The 23,645-nt window shown below is 38.5% G+C and overlaps 2 protein-coding genes across 3 annotated transcripts; one reads left to right on the top strand and one right to left on the bottom strand.

The window, feature by feature from the left end:
* Positions 1–2,433: 2,433 nt before the first annotated feature.
* LOC131438437 (UDP-N-acetylglucosamine transferase subunit ALG13 homolog) lies at positions 2,434–3,310 on the top strand. 2 transcript variants are annotated; one of them, XM_058608495.1, is made up of 2 exons: positions 2,434–2,550; positions 2,629–3,310. In XM_058608495.1, the coding sequence occupies exon 2, from the start codon at positions 2,647–2,649 to the stop codon at positions 3,157–3,159; it is 513 nt and encodes a 170-aa protein (XP_058464478.1). In that variant the 5' UTR covers positions 2,434–2,550; positions 2,629–2,646; the 3' UTR covers positions 3,160–3,310. The 2 variants fall into 2 exon arrangements, with proteins under 2 accessions (XP_058464478.1, XP_058464561.1); XM_058608578.1 differs by having other exon boundaries at positions 2,452–2,570.
* Positions 3,311–3,467: 157 nt separating this feature from the next.
* On the bottom strand, positions 3,468–19,441 carry LOC131440479 (protein abnormal spindle). The gene is made up of 7 exons (XM_058611789.1): positions 19,243–19,441; positions 19,015–19,191; positions 17,200–18,837; positions 14,376–15,859; positions 4,115–6,887; positions 3,940–4,059; positions 3,468–3,880 (listed from the first exon to the last, which is right to left on the bottom strand). The coding sequence occupies exons 1-7, from the start codon at positions 19,255–19,257 to the stop codon at positions 3,620–3,622; spliced, it is 6,468 nt and encodes a 2,155-aa protein (XP_058467772.1). The 5' UTR covers positions 19,258–19,441; the 3' UTR covers positions 3,468–3,619.
* Between the last annotated feature and the right edge of the window lie 4,204 nt (positions 19,442–23,645).

Here is a 23,645-nt window from a genome sequence, read left to right as displayed (position 1 = left end):
GATGCTTCGACAATTCCACTGCAGGACAGTGATTGTATCATTTGCGACGGGTGATAAATTATCCATCAAAAGATACAAAACCTGAGACAATTGGCCATTGAGCTGATAACTGCTTCAAAAAGGTTCTGGCTATTGGAAGGAATGCCATTATGAGGGTCTTTAAGGGTTCAGATATATTGAATGCTGAGAAAATCCATTCAACAATTTCCGAAAACTTCAGTAATCCTGTTGGTGGCTGTGAAATGGAGCCCACTGGATTATTATCTTTTTCTGTACTAGATCCTGGATTGGTTTGTGAATTTGACAAACCAGGAGGCACAGTCTTTGGTTTTGACTTTTTTTGTTTAACACGGGGATCTTTTTTTGAAGATGAAATTTTAGGTGTCTTTTTTGGTAATTTGGAGGAAGACTTCTTTCTCTTAACTGACCCTTGGGTAGTGATAAACGAATTACCTTCACTATTTTCGTCAGAGTCAGAGTCCTCTGGTTCCTCTAGATTTGAAAACCCCTTTTCGGTTTCCAAAGGGGGGACATCAATGACCGTTTTAAGCATTTCTGCATATGTGCGCTTAGACCGTGCTTTTAAAGAAAGCTTAATTTTGTCTTTGTGCACTTTAAATGCAGTGCATACTGAAATATCATCATGAGGACTATTCCCACAATAAATACATTTTTCAATTTCCTTGTTGCAATCATTATCTTTATGAGGCCCTTCACACTTAATACATTTTGGTTTATTACTACAGTAAGTAGCTGTGTGGCCAAATTTTTTGCAGTTCGTACAATTCATTACATTTGGAACAAAAAGCCGAACAGGGAGGCGAATTTTATCGACATAGACATGGGACGGCAACGCAGACCCGGCAAACGTCACTCGAAACGAGTCTGATGGGCGATAAACTTTTTTTTCCTCTTCATGAACTACTGAGTACAGTTGTTTGCACTCCAGTATTTTCACACCCTCAAGCATAGAGTTCTTGAAACGACCAACACCATGCTTGAGTAAATCATCTACCGAAAGACTCGCTTCGGTAACAACACCGTCAATTTCGACATCTTTGGAGGATATGTAAACTTTATACTCTTTATTGAAATGTTCCGAAGAGACAATATCATTCGCGTGTTTCAAATTATTTACCACAACACGAATTTTATCATTATTTACTTTTATGATCTCTTTGATTGAAGAGTATCGTGATGTCAAACCTTTATTAATTTGAAAAATGTTTAATGGCTTTGATATACGTCTAAAAAAGACTATCCAAGGCCCAGAAGAGCTCTCCTGATATTTTTTCGTTCGTGGGGGTATCGGATTCATGCTAGGATTTACGTCCATGGATTCATCCATTACATTAAAATTTTTAACTAAACTTTAAAATAAAATTTGAAACCAACACTACACAGTACTCAATCAAAAGGAAAAGAAAAAACTTCTACCTTGAAATTGTTGTCTATCTCCGTTGCACTGCCGTGTAGATCCTCGTTGCTCTAGATGTTCTTGTTGGAGGCTGATTGTTGGATGTGATGCTACTGCTACCTGACATCCAGCACCACTCGAATTCCGATTTGCTTTCGTCTTCGCCAGCTGTAACCAGCGCAGGTCACCGGTGTATACCTGCGTGTTGTATGGCAGTGGAAAGACCGAGTTGTCTTGTCTCCTTCTTCCTAGTGCTCCGCACCGATATGCTTCTGCACCGAAGTGCCTTCGCACCGGTGTGCCTTTGCACTCTCCTGCTTCTATGTGCCTTTGCACTCTTCCTCTTCGATGTGCCTTTGCACTCTCCTGCTCAGCACTTGTGGCTGTATATTGCGGCCTGGGTAGAGTTTGGGAAACGCCCTTTGTTGTTTCCTTCACCAGCTTGGCCCAGCACTAGGGCTCTCTTATGCAGCACGACTATACGTTTTAACGGCTTCTGCCAACAGGTCTCTACCTGTAGTTCAACCGTTGTCGTATTTAACGCGTGTAAACCAACCAGCGTTATTAAACTGTACGCTTCTATACACAACCTTCTCGGTTGAACGGCTATTACTGAATGGGCCATATAAGATTGGCAGAACCGTTTTGAATCGGTTCTACATTTTTAGCGTCTTGGTTGTCTTCTTTTCATTAAAAAGTACATGTGAAAGGAAATAAATTATTGCCCTTCATACATACTAATTATGAAAATGTTATTGCTAATAACAGTGCTTTCTCACTACCAAACATACACATATTACTCATTTAACTCGTCTCAAGATTCGTTTTTTGTATGTACATACGGGATTGACAAACATCAAATGAAGTTGAATAAAAAAAAAGAAGGAAGAGAGAAATAAACAAGACACATACGGCGAGATAATGACGCAATTTCGCCTGAACAATTTTGACAGCAGCCGGAATGCAGCCAGTCTTCTGACGGTTGCCAGAATTCCTCACAAACGGGTGGATGTCTCTGATTTGCAGAATCCAAGCCCTGTATGACAGAACTAAACTGGAAGATTTATGTTTCAATTCGTATTTATGTGAATTTGGAAACAATCTGAAAACCTAATTATATTTAATTTCAACAGGTGATTTGAACATACGAAGAGTAGAAAAATAATTTTAAACGTGTTTCGTTCAATAATGTTTAATTCATTTATTGATAGTTTCCCGACATCGAAAAAATGAAAAATTCTACTTTTGAGAAAATCTTCGTTACCGTTGGCACAACACAATTTGAGGAACTAATTGAAAAGGTTACTGAGAGCGGTGTAGTAAATGAGCTTCGTCGAATGGGTTGTCGAAAATTGAGTCTACAGATAGGACGTGGCAAGGACCCTGTCATTGCGAAAGAAGTGTTTGGGAGTGATATAGACGTGAAATTCTTTGATCTCAAAACCAACATAGAGGAAGATATTCAACAGGCGGATTTGGTAATCAGTCATGCAGGTGCAGGCAGTTGCATAGAAATATTAGGAGCTGAGAAGCCACTTGTCGTTGTGGTGAACGAACGATTGATGGACAACCACCAAGCAGAACTTGCGGAACAATTATTTAAAGAAGGTTATCTTCTATATTGTACCCCATCTACGTTAAGCCAAACATTGGCCGAAAGTGATTTTAACCAACTGAAAAAGTTCCCCCCTGGATCAGTGGCAGATTTCATCAGCTATTTGGATGCATTTATGGGCTTCTAGCGAAACTGCAATTATTTAGGAAAAATATCAAATGAGTGTTACATTGGTTCACGAGAAATAGAAAATAATCTGTGTATGAAGTGATTTTATGTCTTTCGAATATTATGTATCGTTTGAGTGCATTTGAAAATATATTATTTTTGGTAAAGAACATGTTTTTTTTGTTTTTTTTAAAGTTAAATGCCGTTAGTTTTTTTTCTGGCATTGAAATAATAAATTTCAATTGATCACAAGCAATCTTAATTCTTAATATTAATTACCAAGTATGATTTTCTTCAAAGTTCAATGATAGACTTAGACTGTAACTAATTACGGTGGCAATATAACTATGCATATTTATTTGCATGAAACACTTCGTTTTGTTGCCGTTTTATAGTAACAAATGCATTTAACTTCGAAAATAATATGTAAAACAATAATGGCTGCGATACATACATAGGGTTAAAAACCCAAATTGTGGTTACGATATGTCTACATCCAACACATTCAGGACAGTTTCAAATGCAAACACAGAGGAGTAAAATACGTACGGTTTGCTTCGTATCACACCGTAATCAGGTGCCAAAATTGGTTCCATCCGCAATAAAATCGGGTCTGGTGGTACGAGACATCCAACCGGTTTCTTGACGTTCTTACGCATATTTTCTTTACGTTGGACAAGTTTCCTAGTTTCACGCAGCATAAAAATAGCCTCTCGCGAAATCATGTAGCTTCGGATGGCCTGCAAAATAAAAATTGTTGCACAATAATACGGTACTAAAGTTGGAGTAATATACATACATTCTTCTTGTGCGCGTCATGGGATAGAACCCACAATAGTGTACACAAGGTATTGAAGATACCACACTCTTTATCACACCAGCGGAGAAGCATTTGCGATACAGTAATTAAACCGTTTTCCTGTAAAAAAGGTGTTTATGAGTTTTCATACAAACGTTAAACAGAACAAAATAACCTGAAAAGCTTCCTCCTTGGTTCCCTCAAATCGGGCCATGTTTAGAATGATTCGAGCACAAATCTCTATTAGCTGTTTATCCAATTCCGATCGAATTGCCTGTGCCATCGTCATGTAGCAAAAACTAGCCAGGAAAATAGAATCGTTAGTGAGTAAATGTGGCACTAGCCGTGAGATATGTTCGATTCTCAGCAAAACCTTGATTGCCTCATGTACCGCGAATCGCGTTTTCATAAACTTCATACAGGACCGCAAGATATTGGTTACTCGATTAGATGGATCACGAATCGCCTCCCGTCGACTAGCAATCATTCGATGGGCTATATCGCGCATCAGTGGCGTTTGATAGCGTTTGCGATGACAGTATCCTCGCCAGTAAGTCTGTATCCGTCTAGCCGCAAGTTCCTGCTGGCGGTGATTCAAATATTCAGGTGTTAGTTTCGCTTGGAATGCCTGACGGGCGAGGAAACCTCGAATTCGGCATTGCAGTCGTAGTGTAGTTGTTTTCAGAAGCAGGAAACGTGATCGTTCGGAACGCATTTGAATATTTGCACGGTACTGACGTTGCACGACAATAACAGCAGATCGGTAGATTCGATAATTGCATTGATCCAAAAGCCGTAGCCTGTAAGCTCGATAGAACGTTTGAATTTTACAAACAGCTTTTAAAATTCTTTGATATTCACTGCATTGATGTCTCATGTTCAAAACTGCACGCCAACGTTGTTGTATCTTTAAAGCAGAAAATCGTAATCTTTCGTATTGATGAGATTCAATGGTCATAGCTATTTTTGCCCGATATCTCGTTTGAATAACGATGCATGCGTTTTTGAGACGTACAAACTCTGTACGACAATGTTTCATTACTAGGTAGGACCGGAACCAACGCTGAATTGTACACGCAGAAGATTTCAGATGTAGATACTGCCTTCTCTGCGTTTTCATTGCCTTGAGGGCTCTGAATCGTTGTTGTAAACAATATGTTGCTAATTTTGTTTGGACGAAAGAAGCTCTATGTAGTTTCATTTCTAAATACCCGCGAAAATACTGTTGAATAACGATTGTGGCACTTTTTAAATTTAAATACTGTCCACAGACACGTTCCATTTCACGTTTGGCTCGATATTTCTGCTGAACAAGGACAGCTGCTGCACGTGTTCGCTGGTACTCCAATCGCACTATTTTCATCGATTTTATTGCGCGGTACTGGATCTGAATGTTAACAACAGATTTTCTAAGCGTTTTGTATTCTTCATGACATTTTCTCATCGAAACAAACGCCCTCCAGTGTCGTTGGATGCAGATGGTGGCTTCCCTTAACCTTACGTAATCAGCTTTTTGCTTGCGAGCTATTAGAATGGCTCTATATTGCCTTTGAAACACAAGAGCAGCCTTGACCAGAGTTTGGAAGGATCGTTTCTGCTCCTGCATACGCAGTGTTGCACGATATTTTTGTTGTATAAGAGTTACCGCCAATCGCAGGTTAACAAAACTGTTGCGAGTTTGTTTGGTTAACACATACCCTCGGAAACAGTTTTGAATTTTAATGGCAGCCGTACGCTTAGCCAAATAGTTTTCTCTAGTTCTTCGTTTCATCAGATGATTTCTCCAATATCTCTGTATATGAATTGCCGCTTTACGTAGCGTTCGGTAGTGATTCTGTATTTCACGAGTAAGCAACGTAGCTCGGAATCTTTTTTGTATACATATTGCAGCTGATTTCAATTTTAGGTATCCTTTGCGTTGATTCCTAGCAGTGATATTGGCTCGAAATTGTCTTTGAATATAAATAGTGTAATATTGTACAGCAAGAAACTTGATCCTTTGCTGTCTCATTGCTATTGTTGCACGCCAACGCTGCTGGATGGTGATGCAAGCAGATTTAATTCGTTCATAATTGCGGTAACACTGTTTCATGGCAATGAGTGCTCGGAAATGCTGTTGAATGGTTACAGTAGCATGTTTCAAACTGATGAATTGCTCTCTTGTGGACTGCATCGCTCGTTGAGCGCGGTACCTTTGTTGTAAGACTACTGTTGCCCATTTTATCCGCAAAAAATCATTCTTAATGCATCTCATTTCAATTAGAGCTCTATATCGTTGCTGTATCACTAGAGTTGCTTGTTTCAATCGAATGTAGTTAGTTTGCTGTCTCATCATTTCAGACTTGGCTCTGAACTTTCTTTGAATGAATGTTATTTTCTTTCGTATTTCTTCGTAACTCGCCATGTCTTGTTTCATAAGAAAGTAACCTTTGACTGCCATCTGAATTGTGATTGCACTTCTTCTCATTTTCAAGAAGGCTAGTCTATCATTTCTTGCTAATAAAGTTTCCCTCCATCGACGCTGAATAGTGATAGCAGCATTCCGCAAACGCTGGTACTCCAGGCGTACTTTGCGCATTCTAACTAGTGCTTGAATTCTGGAAGCTGCACGATATTTGAGCGCCTTGCGTCTATTGAATGCAACCATTCCCATCACGATCGACTGTAACTTCTTGTGGGTGGTGTACGATTTCATCGCCCGCTGGATAATGATAGCTTTCTCGTGCCTCAGTCGAGCTTCCACTTGAATTTGGTAAATGATATCTGATGCAGCCAACAGTCGTTTTGCAAGCAAATGTCTACGAAAACTGGTCTGGATGAGAATGGCACTTTTTCGTTGCAGCAAAAATCGCTCACGTACCGATTTTGTATATTGCATTAATCGCCACCAACGTTGGATACGCAGAATTGATGAGTACTGCAAGGCAGCATGTTTCTGTGCCAAAAACCTGAAAAATCGATAACAGTCAACTGCATATTCCGTTAAATTAAATATAAAATATTTTGGAAATATTTATTTTAAAAAAAACAACAACAAACAGATGCTTTTATAAAATACTAGCTGAATTACCCGGCGTTGCTCGGAAATGTTTCGTGAAGGGAAGGCCAAAAAAAAAAATCTCGAAGCTGTCCTGCTTAGTGATATACTCTGATTATAGAGAAACATAACTTAGAAGTAAACCCGATTGAACAATACTCCGTTCATATTCAGATTGCGAGTGATCAGTGTCCCATCTCAGATCTCACAATTATCATAATTTTTATGATATGCTCGACAAATTTGGTCAGTTTTTTTTATTTGAACCCTTTTGTTAGAAACATTTAAAACACCTTTCTTTCTATAAATATCTTCTTAGTAAGCTCCGAGTTTCATATGTATATGTGCTTGTAACGTACTTCCTCGTCACATTCGATCTACATGGCTTCCATGGCTATGAACACTTGCTACTCCCTCCTCTTAATAAAAATTTTCATAACATCATTAATTGCTCAAAACTTTACATCTGATAATGATTATTTTATAACGGAATGCTGTTTAACATCATAACTACATTCGTACTATAGAATAACCTTTTTCCTTTCTCTATAGAAAGGTATTAGAATTGCTGGAAAAACCGACTTTCGAACGGAGCCTTGGAGACCCATAGTGTTTTATACCATTCGACTCAGTTCGACGAGATCGGAAAATGTCTGTGTGTGTATGTATGTGTGTGCACTTTTCGAAGATATTTGAAAGCGCTCAATTTTCTCTGAGATGGCTGAACCGATTTTAACAAACTTGGGCTCGTTTGAAAGCTACTGTCGGGCCATTGATCAAGTTCGAAGATCAAATGGTTGTGACTTTTGGTTCCAGATATATGATGGTATAAATGACGTAACCGACAAAACACATTGATTTTTACCGCTCTTATATAAATAAGGGTGCCAAAATTTTGGGATCACCTCTATTTTCGTTAAGTTCTAGTGCTCAAAAGTTTAAGCACCTCGAAAAAAGCCTTCATGCAAAATTTGACCTAAATTAAATATGCGTAAGGGGTGCTGCCCGGTGGTAAAGGTTTGACAATTTTCGATCTTGAAAAAGTACCATAGGGGGGAGCAGAGCTGCTAAATGTCACTATCAACGAGCAACTTTGCACGACGAAGATTGGAAAGTTTATGTCACTGGACTGCTGCCAACCAGGCTCTACCAATCATCATATATTGAGTGTCTGAGAGCCGATCTGTCATAACTTAAATTCTCTTGATATTATACTCACCAGGACGCTCATTGATTGCCGATGCGATTGATATTATCTTCATTTCTCCTGTAACTGCTTGATTACGATGTGACTAAATATTAATCCAGCAGCATAAACATTGAATTAAATTCATGTACACCAATAAACTCCGAAATCCGATGACTTTTTACAAAGAACAATGAACTTTATCAATTTATGTTTATGTTAGTACTCTCATGGAATTTTTTTACTGCAACAGGGAATAGGAGAATGAGAGAGAGAACAAAATGCGTCACCTGTCTTTGACTGAGTATACTTCTACTTGGTCATTGAACTATCGAGTATCTCATTTAAAAGACACTTTGACCGTACCGATTACAGTTGACGATGATTTTCTTCAGTCTGTCAAGGTCATTTGACATGACTGAAAATTTGCAGCTCTGGGGGGGAGTACAAGAAATTTTCAAAATCGAAAATTTTTTTTGATGCCGAAACTCTAAAAACTGCATGAAACATCGAAATTTAGTGTCATTTAAAAGAAAATTTTTTTTTTTTAAATCAACTTTCTGGGACTTAGAAAAAGTCGACTTTTTCAAAAAAAATTTTTTCCGAGATGACACTAAATCTTGACGTTTCATGCAATTCTAAGCCTTTTGGCATCAAAATTTCATGTACTCCCCCATATGGTGATTTTTCAAGATATATGAAAATTCCACTAAGTGGACTAAGAAGGCTTTTTTTAGATTAGCATCACTGTTCTCATAGAAATAAGCAACGCAAATGTCAAGCACTAGTTTGGAAAAATGATGCTGACTGTGTGACATAAACATTGAAGCATACTTTTGTGAACTACTCGAATCAATCTGAATCAATTGGTGTCAAAATTAGTATCCAAAATTATTTAATAAAAGTATGAAACATATTTTCATGAGACTGTTATGAAAGAAGAGAAAGGCATTATCACACCACTAGGTGGATTAAGAAGGGTTTTTATATAATTTATTTTACCATTTTGGTCGTTCATCGGGGAGGAAAACCTGTAGAATAACGATTCAGTTCATACAAATGTTGTGTAAACTTATTTCCATGACCTTGAGTCGATACATAATAAAATGCACATTGATTGTATGATTTCGTCAATTCAGATCAATGTTGAGAATACTAATTCTCCCTCCCTCTTGTTAAAATTTTTGTGAACCTCACTTAGTTGCTAGAAATATACTATACTCGTAAAGAAGTACCATAAATTTTCTCTTACATTTTCCATGTTCGGGGCACTTACTCTACCCTCATCCTCAAAATAAATTTATAATTTATTTTGATTTAACTTCCTTTTTGTCAGTGAACTTACTACAGATCTCCTCCATGATTACCCTGAGTAGTGTAGAAAGTATCTGTACTTTTCAAAAAACATCGATTCATAGCTTTGGTACATGTGCCAAACTTCGGGATGATTCGTTTAGTTGTTTCGTAGTTATCCTGAGATTTAAATACACTCGCGTTCATAAGCAGATAAAGATTAGTTTCCCTTAGTTCCATGAATTTCCCGCAAAATGAAACCAGATTGTGTTGCATTCAAATTAACAACAGGAGTACTATCTACCACGACCTCGAAATTTTTGCCATTCTCTTGTTTTACAAAAAATTGGAGATGAAAATTGATTTTCAAAAACTCCTCCTTCTAGTCTAAATGCCGATTCTCTTCAAATTATATAAATTGTCATTGACTCTCTCCCGCCATGTCAAGAACACTTGCTACACACTTTCCCCCTGAAAATGTCCTAATGATCATCTCTGAAGAGCAAGAAGGATACTTACTACGCTCCCTCCCCCATGAAAATATTCTTACAACTATCTTTGAAGAGCAAACAGCAGCTATGCCAAGTGTGATAGCAATACATTCAGTAGTTTCGGAGTTATGTCGTTATATCCCCCTTTTTAAAGGCAAGTGCTACATTCACCCCCACATATATCATATCTAAGGTATGGAAAATGTTTGCATGTTCTTTTAAAATTATCGATTCTTGTCAAATTTTATGAACTTTTTCATAGCCTGTTAATGATACTTGCTACGCTTCCTCCCCTATAAAAATACCTTTATGACTACTTCTGAAGAGCAAGAAATAAATGTGCCAAATTTTATTGCAATCCGTGCAATAGTTCCGGAGTTATGCCGTTACAAACATTACACTCCTTTTTTAGAGGCACTTACTACACCCTCTCCCCACAGAATATCCTTATAATCATATCTAAGTTATGCAAAAAGAGTTTACAGTCTTAAAAAAGTACAGATTCTCGTCATATTAGATAAAATTTATTATGACCACCTTTGTGAGGGACACTTGCTACGCCCTCTGATAGACACTTACTCACAATCCGAGTGTATCGTGACTAATTTGATACAACTCGTCCATACCCCTTTCTGAGCTAAAGAGCAGGGGAAAAATCTAAGTGTAACATCGTTGAACCAAAAGTCTGTTCACTTTCAAATCTTATTCTTAAGCCTAATTCATTTATTTACAACAGACTCAACAATTAACAGACTCAATTCGGTCATAACGATAATTCCTTATAATAATAAGGAAATTTAAATTCAGATCATACCCTGATGATACAAGGTTGAACGATCTCTGCAAACCAATGACGTTCCATTGAAAGAATTTTTGGAAGAAATCGACTCTGGAACTTGAGATTTTGCGAAATCTAAAACATTTTTTTAAGTTGAATATCCTAGAATCTCATAAATTTTTTTCGAGATAATACCAAATTGCATGCAATTCTAAGACAAAAAAAAAATTAAAATTAATTCCCCAGTTCCAGAGTCGATAATATTTTTTTAAATGGCACCCAATCTCGACGTTTCATGCATTTCTAAGACATTTAGCATTAAAAAAATAACGAAAGCGTCCTAATTGCCGATCTGTACTACTACTCTACTCTATCAGTCGTAGACCACGCGGGTCTCTGCTGTATACAGGAGGCGTCTCCATTCAACTCGGTTCATGGCTGTTCGCCGCCAGGCTCGGTAGCTGCGAAGGGTCCGCAGGTCATCCTCAATTTGATCGATCCATCTTGCCCGCTGCGCGCCTTTTCTTCTTATACCGGTCGGATCATTATCGAGAATCATTTTAACCGGGTTGTTCTCCGACATTCTAACAACATGCCCGGCCCACCGTAACCACCCGACCTTGGCCGTTGGGACGAGGGTTGGTCCTCTCAGCAACTGGTGCAGTTCATGGTTCATTCGCCTTCTCCAGGTACCGTCTTCCATCCGCACTCCCCCAAAGATGATTCGCAACACCTTCCGTTTAAAAACACCTAGTGCGCTTTGATCCTCCGCAAGCATTGTCCAGGACTCGTGCCCGTAGAGGATAACCGGTCTAATCAGCGTTTTGTAGATAGTTAACTTCGTACGACGGCGAATTTTGCTCGATCGAAGCGTCCTGCGCAGTCCAAAGTAAGCACGATTTCCTAACAATATGTCTCTGAATTTCTCTGCTGGTGTCATTATCGGCAGTCACCAGTGAGCCCAAGTACACGAACTCGTCAACCATTTCGATTTCATCACCACCAATCAGAACTCGTAATGGGTGGCTGACGTTATCTTCTCTCGAGCCCCTGCCTTTCATGTACTTTGTCTTTGACACATTGATGTCTAGTCCGATCCGCTTGGCCTCAGCTTTTATTCCGATGTACGTATCTTCCATCTTCTCAAAGTTGCGTGCTATAATATCAACCTCATCAGCAAAACCAAGTAGCTGGACGGACTTTCTGAAAATCGTGCCACTCGTGTCTATCCTCGCCCTTCTTATCACACCCTCCAAAGCAATGTTGAATAGCAGGTACGAAAGGCCATCACCTTGCCGTAACCCTCTGCGAGTTTCGAAGGGACTCGAGTTTATCCCCGATACTCGAACAACGCACATCACTCGATCCATCGTAGCCTTGACCAATCGTATCAGTTTGTCCGGGAATCCGTAGTCGTGCATGATTTTCCATAGCTGTTCTCGATCGATTGTGTCGTAGGCTGATTTGAAATCGATGAATAAGTGATGTGTGGGCACATTGTATTCACGGCACTTTTGCAACACCTGGCGGATGGTGAACACTTGGTCCGTGGTAGCGCGTTCGCCCATAAATCCTGCCTGATATTGTCCCACGAATTCGTTTGCAATCGGTGAAAGTCGACGACATAAGATTTGGGAGAGTATCTCGTAGGCGGCGTTCAGCAGAGTTATCGCGCGGTAATTGCAGCAATCCAGCTTATCGCCCTTTTTGTAGATGGGACACACGATTCCTTTCATCCATTCCTCCGGTAAAATCTCGTCCTCCCAGATCTTGGTAACGACCCAGTGCAGTGCTTTCACTAGTGCATTACCACCGTGTTTAAGTAGCTCGCTTGGTAGTTGGTCAACGCCAGCGGCCTTATTATTTTTCAACCGGCTTACCACCTCCTCCACTTCTTGGCGGACTGGAACCGGTAGTCGTTACCGGTAGTTCGTTACCGCGCCGCCACTTTCGTATTCCGCCACATCGTCATTGAGGTGCTTGTAGAAATACTGCCGGCACCTCACAGTCGTTCGTGAGAAGATCCCCGTTGGTGTCCTTGCACATATCGGCCTGTGGCACATGGCATCTGCGCGAACGGTTCACCTTGTCGTAGAACTTCCTTGTGTCATTAGCACGGAACAACTGTTCCATCGCTTCGCGATCTCGGTCTTCCTGTTGGCGCTTTTTTTACGGGATACGTTTAGTTTAGTCTGTTCCGCGCCTGTCTGTATCGCTCCTCGTTTGCTCTCGTCCGGTGTTGCAGCTTGCTCGCCCAAGCTGCATTCTTCTCAGCCACTAACTGTTCACATTCGTCGTCGAACCAGTCGTTCCTTACGTTCGGAGCCACCGTACCTAGCGTTGCTGATGCAGTGCTACCTATGGCAGAACGGATGTCTCTCCAGCCATCTTCAAAAGTAGCTGCACCAAGCTGCTCTTCCGTTGGTAGTGCCACTGCCAACTGCTGCGCGTAATCTTGGGCTACTCCAGCATCCCGGAGCCGCGCGACGTTTGGTAGCCAACGTCGAAAGTTTTGAGCGCATGCATACAGCAACCAAGTAGTGGTTCGCACTGCGGTAGGTGCGAACATTGTTGATATCCGAGAAAAATTTTTCGTCGATCAAAACGTGGTCGATTTGGTTTTCGATCTGTTGGTCAGGTGATCTCCAGGTAGCTTTGTGGATATCCTTACGGGGAAAGAAGGTGCTTCTGACTACCATTCCTCGGGAGGCCGCAAAGTTGACACACCGTTGGCCGTTGTTATTCGATGCGGCATGCAGGCTGTTCGGCCCGATTACCGGTCAGTACATTGCCTCCCTTCCTACCTGGGCATTCATGTCACCGATGACAATTTTTACGTCTCTGCGTGGGCAGCCGTCATAGGCTTGTTCCAGCTGCACGTAGAACGGTTCTTTCTCGTCATCGGGTCTCCCTTCATGTAGGCAGTGCACGTTGATGATGCTGTAATTGCCGATCTGTACGTTCTAATGAACTACAATTCGTGTTACTATTTAGAGGTTAGATTAATTCACAATTAATTTTATCATACCTTGTAGCTAATTCAGCTTACTTAGGCCTACCTTCACTGTGCCGCAACGCTATTTCGTGAAATAGATCAATTTTTAACTGTAACAATTGTCTTCATTTTAATCTCCTATAGTACTCACACGCAAATGTGAAAATGTATTTATAAAAGGTAGACCCTCCGACAGAATGAACGGGCTCGGGGGGATTGCAAAACGGGCACCGTTCGTTTAGTGACATAAAAAAACAAGGTCCGAATGATTTGATTAAGCAACACTTTTAAATCTTCGAATTCCGGGTCCCCTGAAAAAGTCCGGGCCCGGGGGGATTTCAGATCGCATTTAGGCACAAATCTCCAAATATCAAGGGGAACGTGCCATTTGAGTCAATTTGTTCTGATTCCCCTGAAAAAGTCCGGGCCCGGGGGGATTTCAGATCGTTTTAAGCAATTTGGATTCGTTAACGTATTTTCAACAGAAAATAACAAGCACTAATAATTCGTGTATCATTTAGGACTAATCTCTCGAGAACTTGAAGGCAATTTCAAATAATACAAAATGTTACTGATTACTTTTGTACCAAGATTCGTAAGTATAATTGATATTTCAACGTAAAAGGATTGAAGAAGGAATATGTAAGGAAACTTACCTTCGAGTATACTTCTGCATAACTACGACAGCTCGCAACTTTTCGAGTCGCATATTCTTGAAATGTTGCCTTGCGCGGTAGGCTCGGTAGAAAGCTTGTATTTTGGTCGTAGCCGCTTCCATTCGTTTCTGTTTCTTTTCTACAATTCTCCGTCCAATCACCACTTTTAGCCAATTGTTCCTCCACCAAGCCCTTATCACATTGGCGGCAGCCTTGAATTTTGGAGATCGGAACTTGTATACGATCTGCCACAATAACGAGAGTGTTTTCTCTCTATGGCCGTCGCAAATATCTTTCGCAGTGATGTCTCCTGCGATTTGATAATCCGCTTCTTCTAGTGCTTTCAATGCTAAGTTTACGTTGTGAATCTTCTGCAGTCGCGAAATGGATGGCACTCTCAAACTTTGTGTCAAATCATCTTTTAGCAGTATGATCTCCATAACTCGAGTCAGACGAATACCATCCCGAAGATCAACAGCAAGATTTTCGAACGCATAATCAAACTCATCCAAAAATGTTTGCTTATGAGTCAAAACATACCCAAATCGTTTCAAATGTTTTGTAATATCTCCGATGCCAGCAATTAGATGTGACGAAAATCGAATTAGAATCTCTCGAGTTTCCTTATAAGGCGCAGTTCTAACAAACAAGCAAGGATTGTGCTTAATCAGCCGTTGTGATTTCGCGGTGTCCAGGAAAAACAGTAAAAACAGGAACATGCGAAAAGTGAACTTTTTCATGTGATCTGAATAAGAAGCAGATAAGTTGTAAGCTCGCGAATTTTTGGCTTCGAGATAACGATCACGAAACAGCCTATTAATGATAAATGTACTCAATCCAACAACATCTCGATTCGACTGAAGTTCAATTTGCTCGCCAAACGTGACCTCCAATCCTAATCTCAACCACAGGGGGTTGAAGCATAGCAGCAGTTCGAGGATGTTTCTTTGAAGAACCAAATCTAAATGTAAATCTCGATCTGTTCGTAGTACCATAGATTTCTTCTCAATTGCGGATCGAATTTTCCGCAGTGGGGCCGCCACTTGCTCACTGAAGTATAACGAGATTCCAGAGTTTCTCAACTGATTCAAACGATTTTTGTAGTAGTTAGAAGATATTAGTTCTTTCGTTGGAGCTAACGTTAGTTCTTTGCATTTGACTTCGTCGAACAGTTTCCCAACGTCCACCGGCTTGCTTGGCTCAGTATCTAAATCGGCCGGAATGGTGACTAAAGCGTTGAGCCATTTCTTCAATTGTCGTTCGTATTTTTCGAAACATCGTTCGTCTAGATACATGGTGGCGGTTAGAAACGGATCGCATGTGGTGGTTGCTGCGAAAGGATCTGGGTTGATAAGCGTTTTGAGATGATGGTCCGAATCATATAAAAAGACTCGTTTTTCTTCAGCATTAAATTTTTTAGATACTGTTAGTGTCGTTGGTGTCCGCTTAAGAGAAAGATTACGTGGCAAAACGCTTTTTGGTATCTGAAAATAGGGAATAAATAAATAAAAGCTGCGTAACAAACAATTTACTTAATTTTCCGTTAAATACGATAGTAAATGATTTAGATTCTATAACATTTCAATGAAAATCTTTTTCTCGAATATAAAAAGTTGAAGTAGTGGATAACCCAGGAAACTGTACCGGTGTACTGTACTGTAGTGGTTAATGAACCAGAAATGCATCGTAACGGACGACGAGACGTATGTATATTAAAGCAAACGTCAAGCAGATCTCCGGCCTGGAGTTTTTGTTAGCAAGTCCTGTCTGGATGTTCCGGAAGAAAAAGGTCGACAAATTTGCCAAAATGCACTTGGTGTGGATGGCGATCTGTGGGTGCGGCAAATTCAGTCAGCTGTATAGTCTTTAATATACTCAAAATATAACTATATTTGACTATCGGAAAAACGACTTTGCCCGTATGGTAGTAATCCTAAGTTAGCGCTACTGGCCCGTTCTTGAAGAATGTTATTTCCGCAACGTTAAAATTGATTTAGCTGTAGATGTTCAAAACCTGACCACTGTTCGTACGGTTTTATTTTCCGTATTTTGAATTCGCACGTCTATATAGAAAATGAAGACGTAGTTCCAAGTTGAAAAGTATCAGAAAGAAGACCAAGATCGCGCAGCAATGCAGCAGCCGTACAAGAATGTTGTACGAGAGGATGAGTCGCTCGCACAAGAGCCATGTTAAAGGACAACATCCGGACGATAGATTACTGGCTTTAAAGCTCCAAGACATCTGAGATATAGGCCGGATGAAAAAACAACTGATACGGTTGGTCAAGGTTGCAATGAGCCGGGTTTTGTCCGTTGTTCGAGACCCTGCGAATCTCGTTGAGGGTTGAGGTGTGGTGTCTGTTATTCAACATTGCTTTGGATGGTGCAATAAGAAGATAAGCATTAGTATAACGTTTTACTTATTGAATTAATTAATTTCAGCAGTTTAGGTTATTCTTGCGTTTAATACTTGGTTATGCATTCTTTCCTTACCATGCACGAATCCGTTGTTTTCAGGAGAGATAGTGCGTCTTTCAGATACAGTTTTGTTAACAGAATTCAGTAAATTCAAATATATTTAAAATAAACTGCGTATGCTTTTTCATCGCAGTATATTTTGGGTAATATTCCTTTCCGAGGAAAAAGTTGGAGAAATTTGCCTATTCTAAACTATGGCTTTCTGGGACGACGAACACTTTTCCACCATTTAATAGTTTCGTGAATATAGTTTTCGAAAAAATGGTATTTTAAGGAAATTTTGTTTTTTCTTCTGAGGAAGGCTAAGAGCCACTATTCACTAAATAATTAGTAGTGTTTCACTTACCTGAAAACTGGTTCGTTCTTTTTGATTTATTGAACGACTTTTTGTAGGAATTTTCGGGCCAGTCCAAGAACTTGAGATTGTCGGAAGCGCAGCCAGGGAAGGTGGCGGTGTGAGCTTACTTTTTTTGGGAGGTGAAATTAGCATCGACAGCGCTTCATCCTTTTCACTGTTCAACTGTCGTTTGCATTTTGATGATTTCAGCTCGTCTGTGGTTTGATCAATTTCATGCAAATTGAAACGACTGGATTGGGCGCGAATCTCGTGTTCAACAAACATGCGCGCTTCTTCATCTTCCTCGCCGTTTAGATTGGGCATGGAACCTTGAACGGTGGAGTTTTTAATATCCATTGTAAGATTTTTTATAATGTTATCATCCGAACTTGATTTAATCATACTAGTGATGTGAAATGTTTTTTGATGAATTTTCAATTCCTCTGGTTCATGTTCAACGGCTGCGTTGGTATGATAAGTTATTCCCAAGTCTCGAGAGCTTTCTTCAGCTATCATTGAAAGTTGCGGGTGCGAGTCGTATAATGAGACAGTTTGAGTTTTGTTCAGTACTTTTGGCTGTTCGTCTAAGGCTGCATCCAAACTATTAAGGAACACCAACTGTATTTCGTTGCAAGGAGAGTTATCGTTCGCTGAAAGTAAGGTTTCTGCCTTCACGGACGCTGATTTTGGCGAATCTTTCATTTCGTTGAATTCAAATTCATAAGAGAAATTCAATTGCCTGTTTATATCACTATAAACATCTTCATGAATTTCTGCTGCCTTCAGTTTTATATCCTTTGTTATGGTTGAAAAGCAATTTGGATCAAAATCTTTCTTTTCGTGGAGAATGTTCTGTTGTGTTTGTGGCGTTAATGTAAATTTTTCGTTGATAGTTCCAATTCGATCCAATCTATTAACTGACTTAGGAGTCTCTTTCAAAGCCAAAACACTTTGTTCAGATGGAATTAATTGTTGTGAGATGTCATGCTCATAACAGTACTGATTGGAAATTGGAGAGAGACTTATTCGTTTTCTTGCTAGTTTTGAGAAGTTCACCGGTGTGGGCAAATCCGCAAGATAAGAGATATTCGTATTATCGGAAGGTGTAAACTTAATACTGTTGAAAACTTTCGATGCATTTTCTGGTGTCCCAGGACTGACATTTTCCTTATTCACTTTTTTATTATATTCAACGCGCTCCCCAGAAGCTATAGAAAAATCAAATATGCTGGAACTGAATAAGTTAGAAGCATTGCTTGGATTTAAAGGTCGAACTTTTGGTAATGACTGAATTGGCGATGGTGACTGATAGGATATCTTAATTGGAGACCCACGCGTTTTCATTAAAACACTTCTCTTCACTATTGTTTTTGGAGGAGAAGGCGATTTAAGCTTTAGCTTTTTCGGGATAATGGAGGCTTGTTTCGATGTTTTGACGGTTTTTCTAGTTTCCACGGCTTTGAAAATAAGCACGATATCTTTCTTGTTGCCACAATTATCGCTTAGTTGAAGAATTTCCGTCTTGGCAAAAGCTTTATTAGGATTCCATACTAATTCTAGTAGGCGCTCTTCTCCAGAACATATTTCTGTTGATGTCCATTCGAGGGCGAGGTTAATCTCCGGTTTGGGAAGTTTTGTAACTAATACCTTCAAAAAGAATAAAGTTTGAACGTGAATAAATTCAAGTGAAAAGAGATAGGTAGAGCATTTGTTGCGATTTTGAAATTCAGCATTCTAATTCTGCATTTTTATATAATTATTTCTTCGAATTATTATTCATGTTTTTACAACAATGCAGGATTACATCAATTTTTTTCAGCTTACTTTAATTGTTCCATCGTAAGGGTTCTTAACAAACAGCTGTCGCCGAGCGGTTTTACCCACCGGAACACCTTCGAAAATAACTGTTGCTTTCGGTGTAAAGGGACCAAGTAAAACTAGTGTTGGTTCTCGAGACTCACTACGTCGCTTTGGTTGACCACGAGTTGGAGTTAGTTTTACCTATTGAAAAAAAGTATTGCATCCTAATCGCAAGAATAAAATGGTTTTTACCTCAAAAGCACTCATAATTTATTCTTCATTCAAATCGATAAAACACACATAACGCCTCTCTGCAAAAAGAACTTGTACGATTGAAAAACACTCAGAAACAAATTAATTACTCGCGAATAATTGACAAACATATAGATAATGTGAACAACGAGTGCGCAAATATTTTAAACAAATTCTAGGCGCGTTCATTCGATTTCAAGAAAAAACGTTAGTACTTATTTTATTTTGACAATTTGAAAAACGACACCTAGCGGTAAAAAAAGTTACTGCATATGTGGTGTTTCAGTTTGCATCAAATTGAATTGTTTTCTTGAGAAGCAGGGATGCCATTCACACAGATTTACTCGAATTGTACAGATTTTTAAATGCGCATGCAGATTTAGTTTAAAACACGGTGACACCAAATTTACTTCAAGTGAATGGTCTTGTAGGTCAGTACTTTGAAGAACTTTTCGATTTTACCTGGATCCGAATATTGATCAAATATTTTCAAACTGAGCTCAATTGCATTTTTCAGAGATGGGTGAGCCGATTATCATGAACTGAATATGACTTAAATTTTAGAATCACCATTCATAGCGAAGATGCAAAAAACGCGAAAGAAACTGTATATAAGGCTTGCAACTAATTCAATTTACAAGTCGTTCTACTTCTGATTTTGGCTATACCGGTTCAGGTACTGCTGAAAATAATGATCACATACCCCAAGACAAAACTAGCTTTTTCCGACAAAATATTGCTAATCACGTAAAGAAATTCGTTTGTAAAATCCTTCGTTAATGCACTAACTGTACTAATTAGAAATCTTGCCTTGAAATTTGGAATTACTCGATTTATTGGTTTTGGTGATATAGTGGCCAATGGAAATAACTACCAAAAAGTATGAACGTATTGAAACATGAGCCGTCCAATCCGAGGTCCAATCTACAATGCTTCGAGAAAATATGATTCATGAATGTAACAAAGCAATTTTTGTTTCTTCTTGATTAATTGAAAGATATTGGCTTCTTTTCAACATATCATGTCAATTGAATGGGCGCGCAGTGCTGTTATTTTGGCGCACACGAATTTGACATTTCTCTCCCCTACTTCTATGTACGAGACTCGATGTGGACTCGTGTGAGGGCACCATGCTCGCTAAAAAGGATGTTGCCAATGATTTGTTCGTGAAATGTGAGAGCTGGATATCTTGTTAATATGATGTCTTTGATGATATACAAGAGTTACTTATTATAGAAGTGATTTAAAAGTTTCTGTTATGAATATAAGAAGTTGTCTTCGCTTCTCTCGTTTTGATTGTATAAAAGATTGACATTTTTCACACACAAAGCACGTTTGTTGTTTACCCTATTTTGCTATCAAAACACAATGAACTGTAATGAATCCAGCAGATGTGATTGTGAATCAATTGTTTCTGCTGTAAAATTAACAGATTATTCATTTTACAGAATGATTTTTTTTTGTTGAAGAACCTAAGTGTTATCCGTTAATAACTGTTTACTATAATCTGTAAATGAAGTAAACATGAAATATTAAGCATTGTTTTGCAACCAAAATAAATTGATAGTTAGGAAAACCTAAAGCTCAAGTTCTATATATTACAACTTTTTATTTAAATTTGTGATTGAAATTACATAGAATACCCATCATCTTTCCTTCTGTTACGGCTGCAATGGCCGGGAGGCTTTTTTTCATTTACAACAGGAGTCTATAAAAATTAGAAAAAATATTTCTACTTCGAAACAGAAGTCAGATGTCTGTCCCTGTCCTAAGAAAATAGCAGAGCTAGGCACCTATGCATTTAACATGATATGTTGAATGTTATACCATAGAACAGAACCTGACAACTGTTAATCAGCGATGGCAGATAGCAGTAGTATCATTTCCGTAGATTGGCATTTTTCTCGGAAGCTCTCGCGATGAAAAACTTTTTTTTTGCTCGTCTGACAAAACTAGTTTCCGTAGTTCTCCGTTGATCAATTTAAATTTCCGTAGATTTTCGTAGAAAAAATCCAATTTTCGCAAATTTTGTCTACGGATCCGTAGATCCGTAGAAAATGTTCGAATCCGGAGATTTCCGTAGATCTGACATCGCTGCTGTTAATCCACTTTCCGAACTAGTTTCGGATCAGCTCATGATTGGTTGAAAATTTTATAGGCAAGCACAAGTTATGAAAAATTATATTACTTCTGGGTGGTATAAAAAGTGTTGTCAGTAATAATGTTTGATATTGAATTTTGTGGTTTTCTGATACATCATCTTTTTAAATTGATTCATTTTAATTGGACTTAAGTTTCATTTGTTTCCAGTTCCTGTCAATGTGTAAGTACTCATATAACTTTTAAAAATCATTTGATTCTCGATAATTTCAGGTTTCGTTCAATTTACAAAGATTTCCTAGAACTTGGGAAATATTTAGTAATTATTTGAAAGGAAAGTAATCAAAACGAAACATTTACGGAAAAATCCATCCATTTCCATGATTATACTTACTGTGCACAATCTCTAAACAAGGCTCTCGTTCAGTCAGATTGAAACAATTGCAATCAGTTGCACAAAGATTCTTGCTGCCATTTTGTTCAATACTTTTTATTTACACTGAAGTCTTTTTTATGCGAGTTTATGTACCGCATAAAAAACCGCATGAAAAAAATCCCGCATAAATCTGAAAATTCGCATAAATAAAAACCGCATAACTCTGAAAATTCGCATAAAAAACCGCATAACTCTGAAACTTCGCATAAAATAAAGTCGCATAAAAAACCTTTTAAAAAAGACCTTAGCAAGTCTTTTTTTTTATGCGAGTTCACGTACCGCATTAAAAAAACCGTATAAAAAACCGCATAACTCTGAAAGTTTGCATAAAAAAACGCATAACTCTGAAAATTCGCATAAAAAAACCGCATAACTCTGAAACTTCGCATAAAAAAGTCGCCTAAAAACCGCATAAAAAAGACCTTAGTGTATATGTTTGACACTTAATATTGCAGCAACAGTCAGAGAATATAATGAATATTGAGAAATCATATAAACATCAATATGACGATATTTTAAACTGACATGTTACAACATTGATGTATATTATACAGTTACACACTTTAGTCTTATGTTCAAAGCATTCGATATTAACATGCCCACACTTAAGATTTAAATGTGATGACACTCGCTCATATCATATGATGACACACTTTATATTTATGTGCTAATTTTTCAAAAGAAATGTAGCAGGATTGATTTCTTAGTGCGCCTAGGTAGATATGAGATATTTAATGTAGAAGCATCCGGTAACCCAGGAACTTTTGACGGAATTGTCAGATCGACTAATGACATACCGGGCAGAAGTGATTTGCAAATCAATAACAAACTTTATTATTAAAACCTAACATCTCAATGGTAGAAATTAGTTTGATATAAGAGTTAAAAATTAAAAATTTCATAACAAAATATAAAATTCTGTCATTGTAATATCAAACCAAGAACAACATATTTAGAGAAGAAGAATTTTTCAGTTATTTTATATTCTAGCATTCAGGATTAAATAATATAATAAGAATTTCTCTTATCTGATTCTGATGCAGTTTATTCAATTGTATTTTATTTGAAGATAGAACTACTGGATCAATTGTACTTAATAAAATTGGAATAATTCATCAATAACGAAACAAGATATGATATCTAATTTAGATGCTAAATATATATTGTGCAATTTCGTAATTCCCCAGATGAAATATCAAGAAAATTTCAAGTATCGCTTTGATAGTACAGCAATGTCAAGACAAAATATGATGGTAAAATTTGTTATTATTTCAATCTTTGTTTGTCATCTACATCTACCCGGGTTGGGAGCGTCATTTCAAGAAAAATTTACCATGGAACAGTACAAACCAAAAGAATGCGTTAAAACTGTCCAGCTTTACGTCGAGAAAGAGGCCAACTTTTGACGAAATCATGTCAGACGAGGCACAATCGTCGGTTCTATGCCACTGAAAACTCTCAATTAATTGAGAAACAGCCTCTGTACTACCAAAAAGTTACAGTTTGGTGTAGTATTTGTGCTGATATGGTGATTGGTCCCAATTTTCCAAGACGATGATGGAGTAACGAAAAAGGTTAATGGCGATCGTTATCGAGCCATGATAAATTATTTTGAGATGCCCATTGTTCGTGAAAATGATTTGATTGGCTACTGGTTTCAACAGGATGGTGCAACATACCATACAGTTCGACTAACAATTGATTTGTTACGACCATTGTTCCCCGGACGAGTCATATCGAAAAACGATGATTTTGACTGGCCCCCGAGATCACCCGATTTGACGCCACCAAAATTTTTTGAGGGGCTATTTGAAATAAGTCTGATAAGTCAAGAACCATAGCTCAACTCAAAGACAACATACGACGT

The sequence above is a fragment of the Malaya genurostris genome, chromosome 1 (genome assembly GCF_030247185.1).
Source record: "Malaya genurostris strain Urasoe2022 chromosome 1, Malgen_1.1, whole genome shotgun sequence".
NCBI classification, from domain to species: Eukaryota; Metazoa; Arthropoda; class Insecta; order Diptera; family Culicidae; genus Malaya; species Malaya genurostris.
This window is presented reverse-complemented; position numbering and strand designations above follow the sequence as displayed.

What these genes read in the sequence shown, in the direction of transcription:
- LOC131438437 (XM_058608495.1), top strand. Translation starts at nt 2,647, where the DNA reads ATGAAAAATTCTACTTTTGAGAAAATCTTCGTTACCGTTGGCACAACA.
- LOC131440479 (XM_058611789.1), bottom strand. An exon ending in CCAAGGAGGAAGCTTTTCAG is followed by an intron (nt 4,060 to 4,114) that starts GTTATTTTGTTC and finishes CCTTTTTTACAG; the next exon opens with GAAAACGGTTTAATTACTGT. An exon ending in ATGACGCGCACAAGAAGAAT is followed by an intron (nt 3,881 to 3,939) that starts GTATGTATATTA and finishes TTTATTTTGCAG; the next exon opens with GCCATCCGAAGCTACATGAT.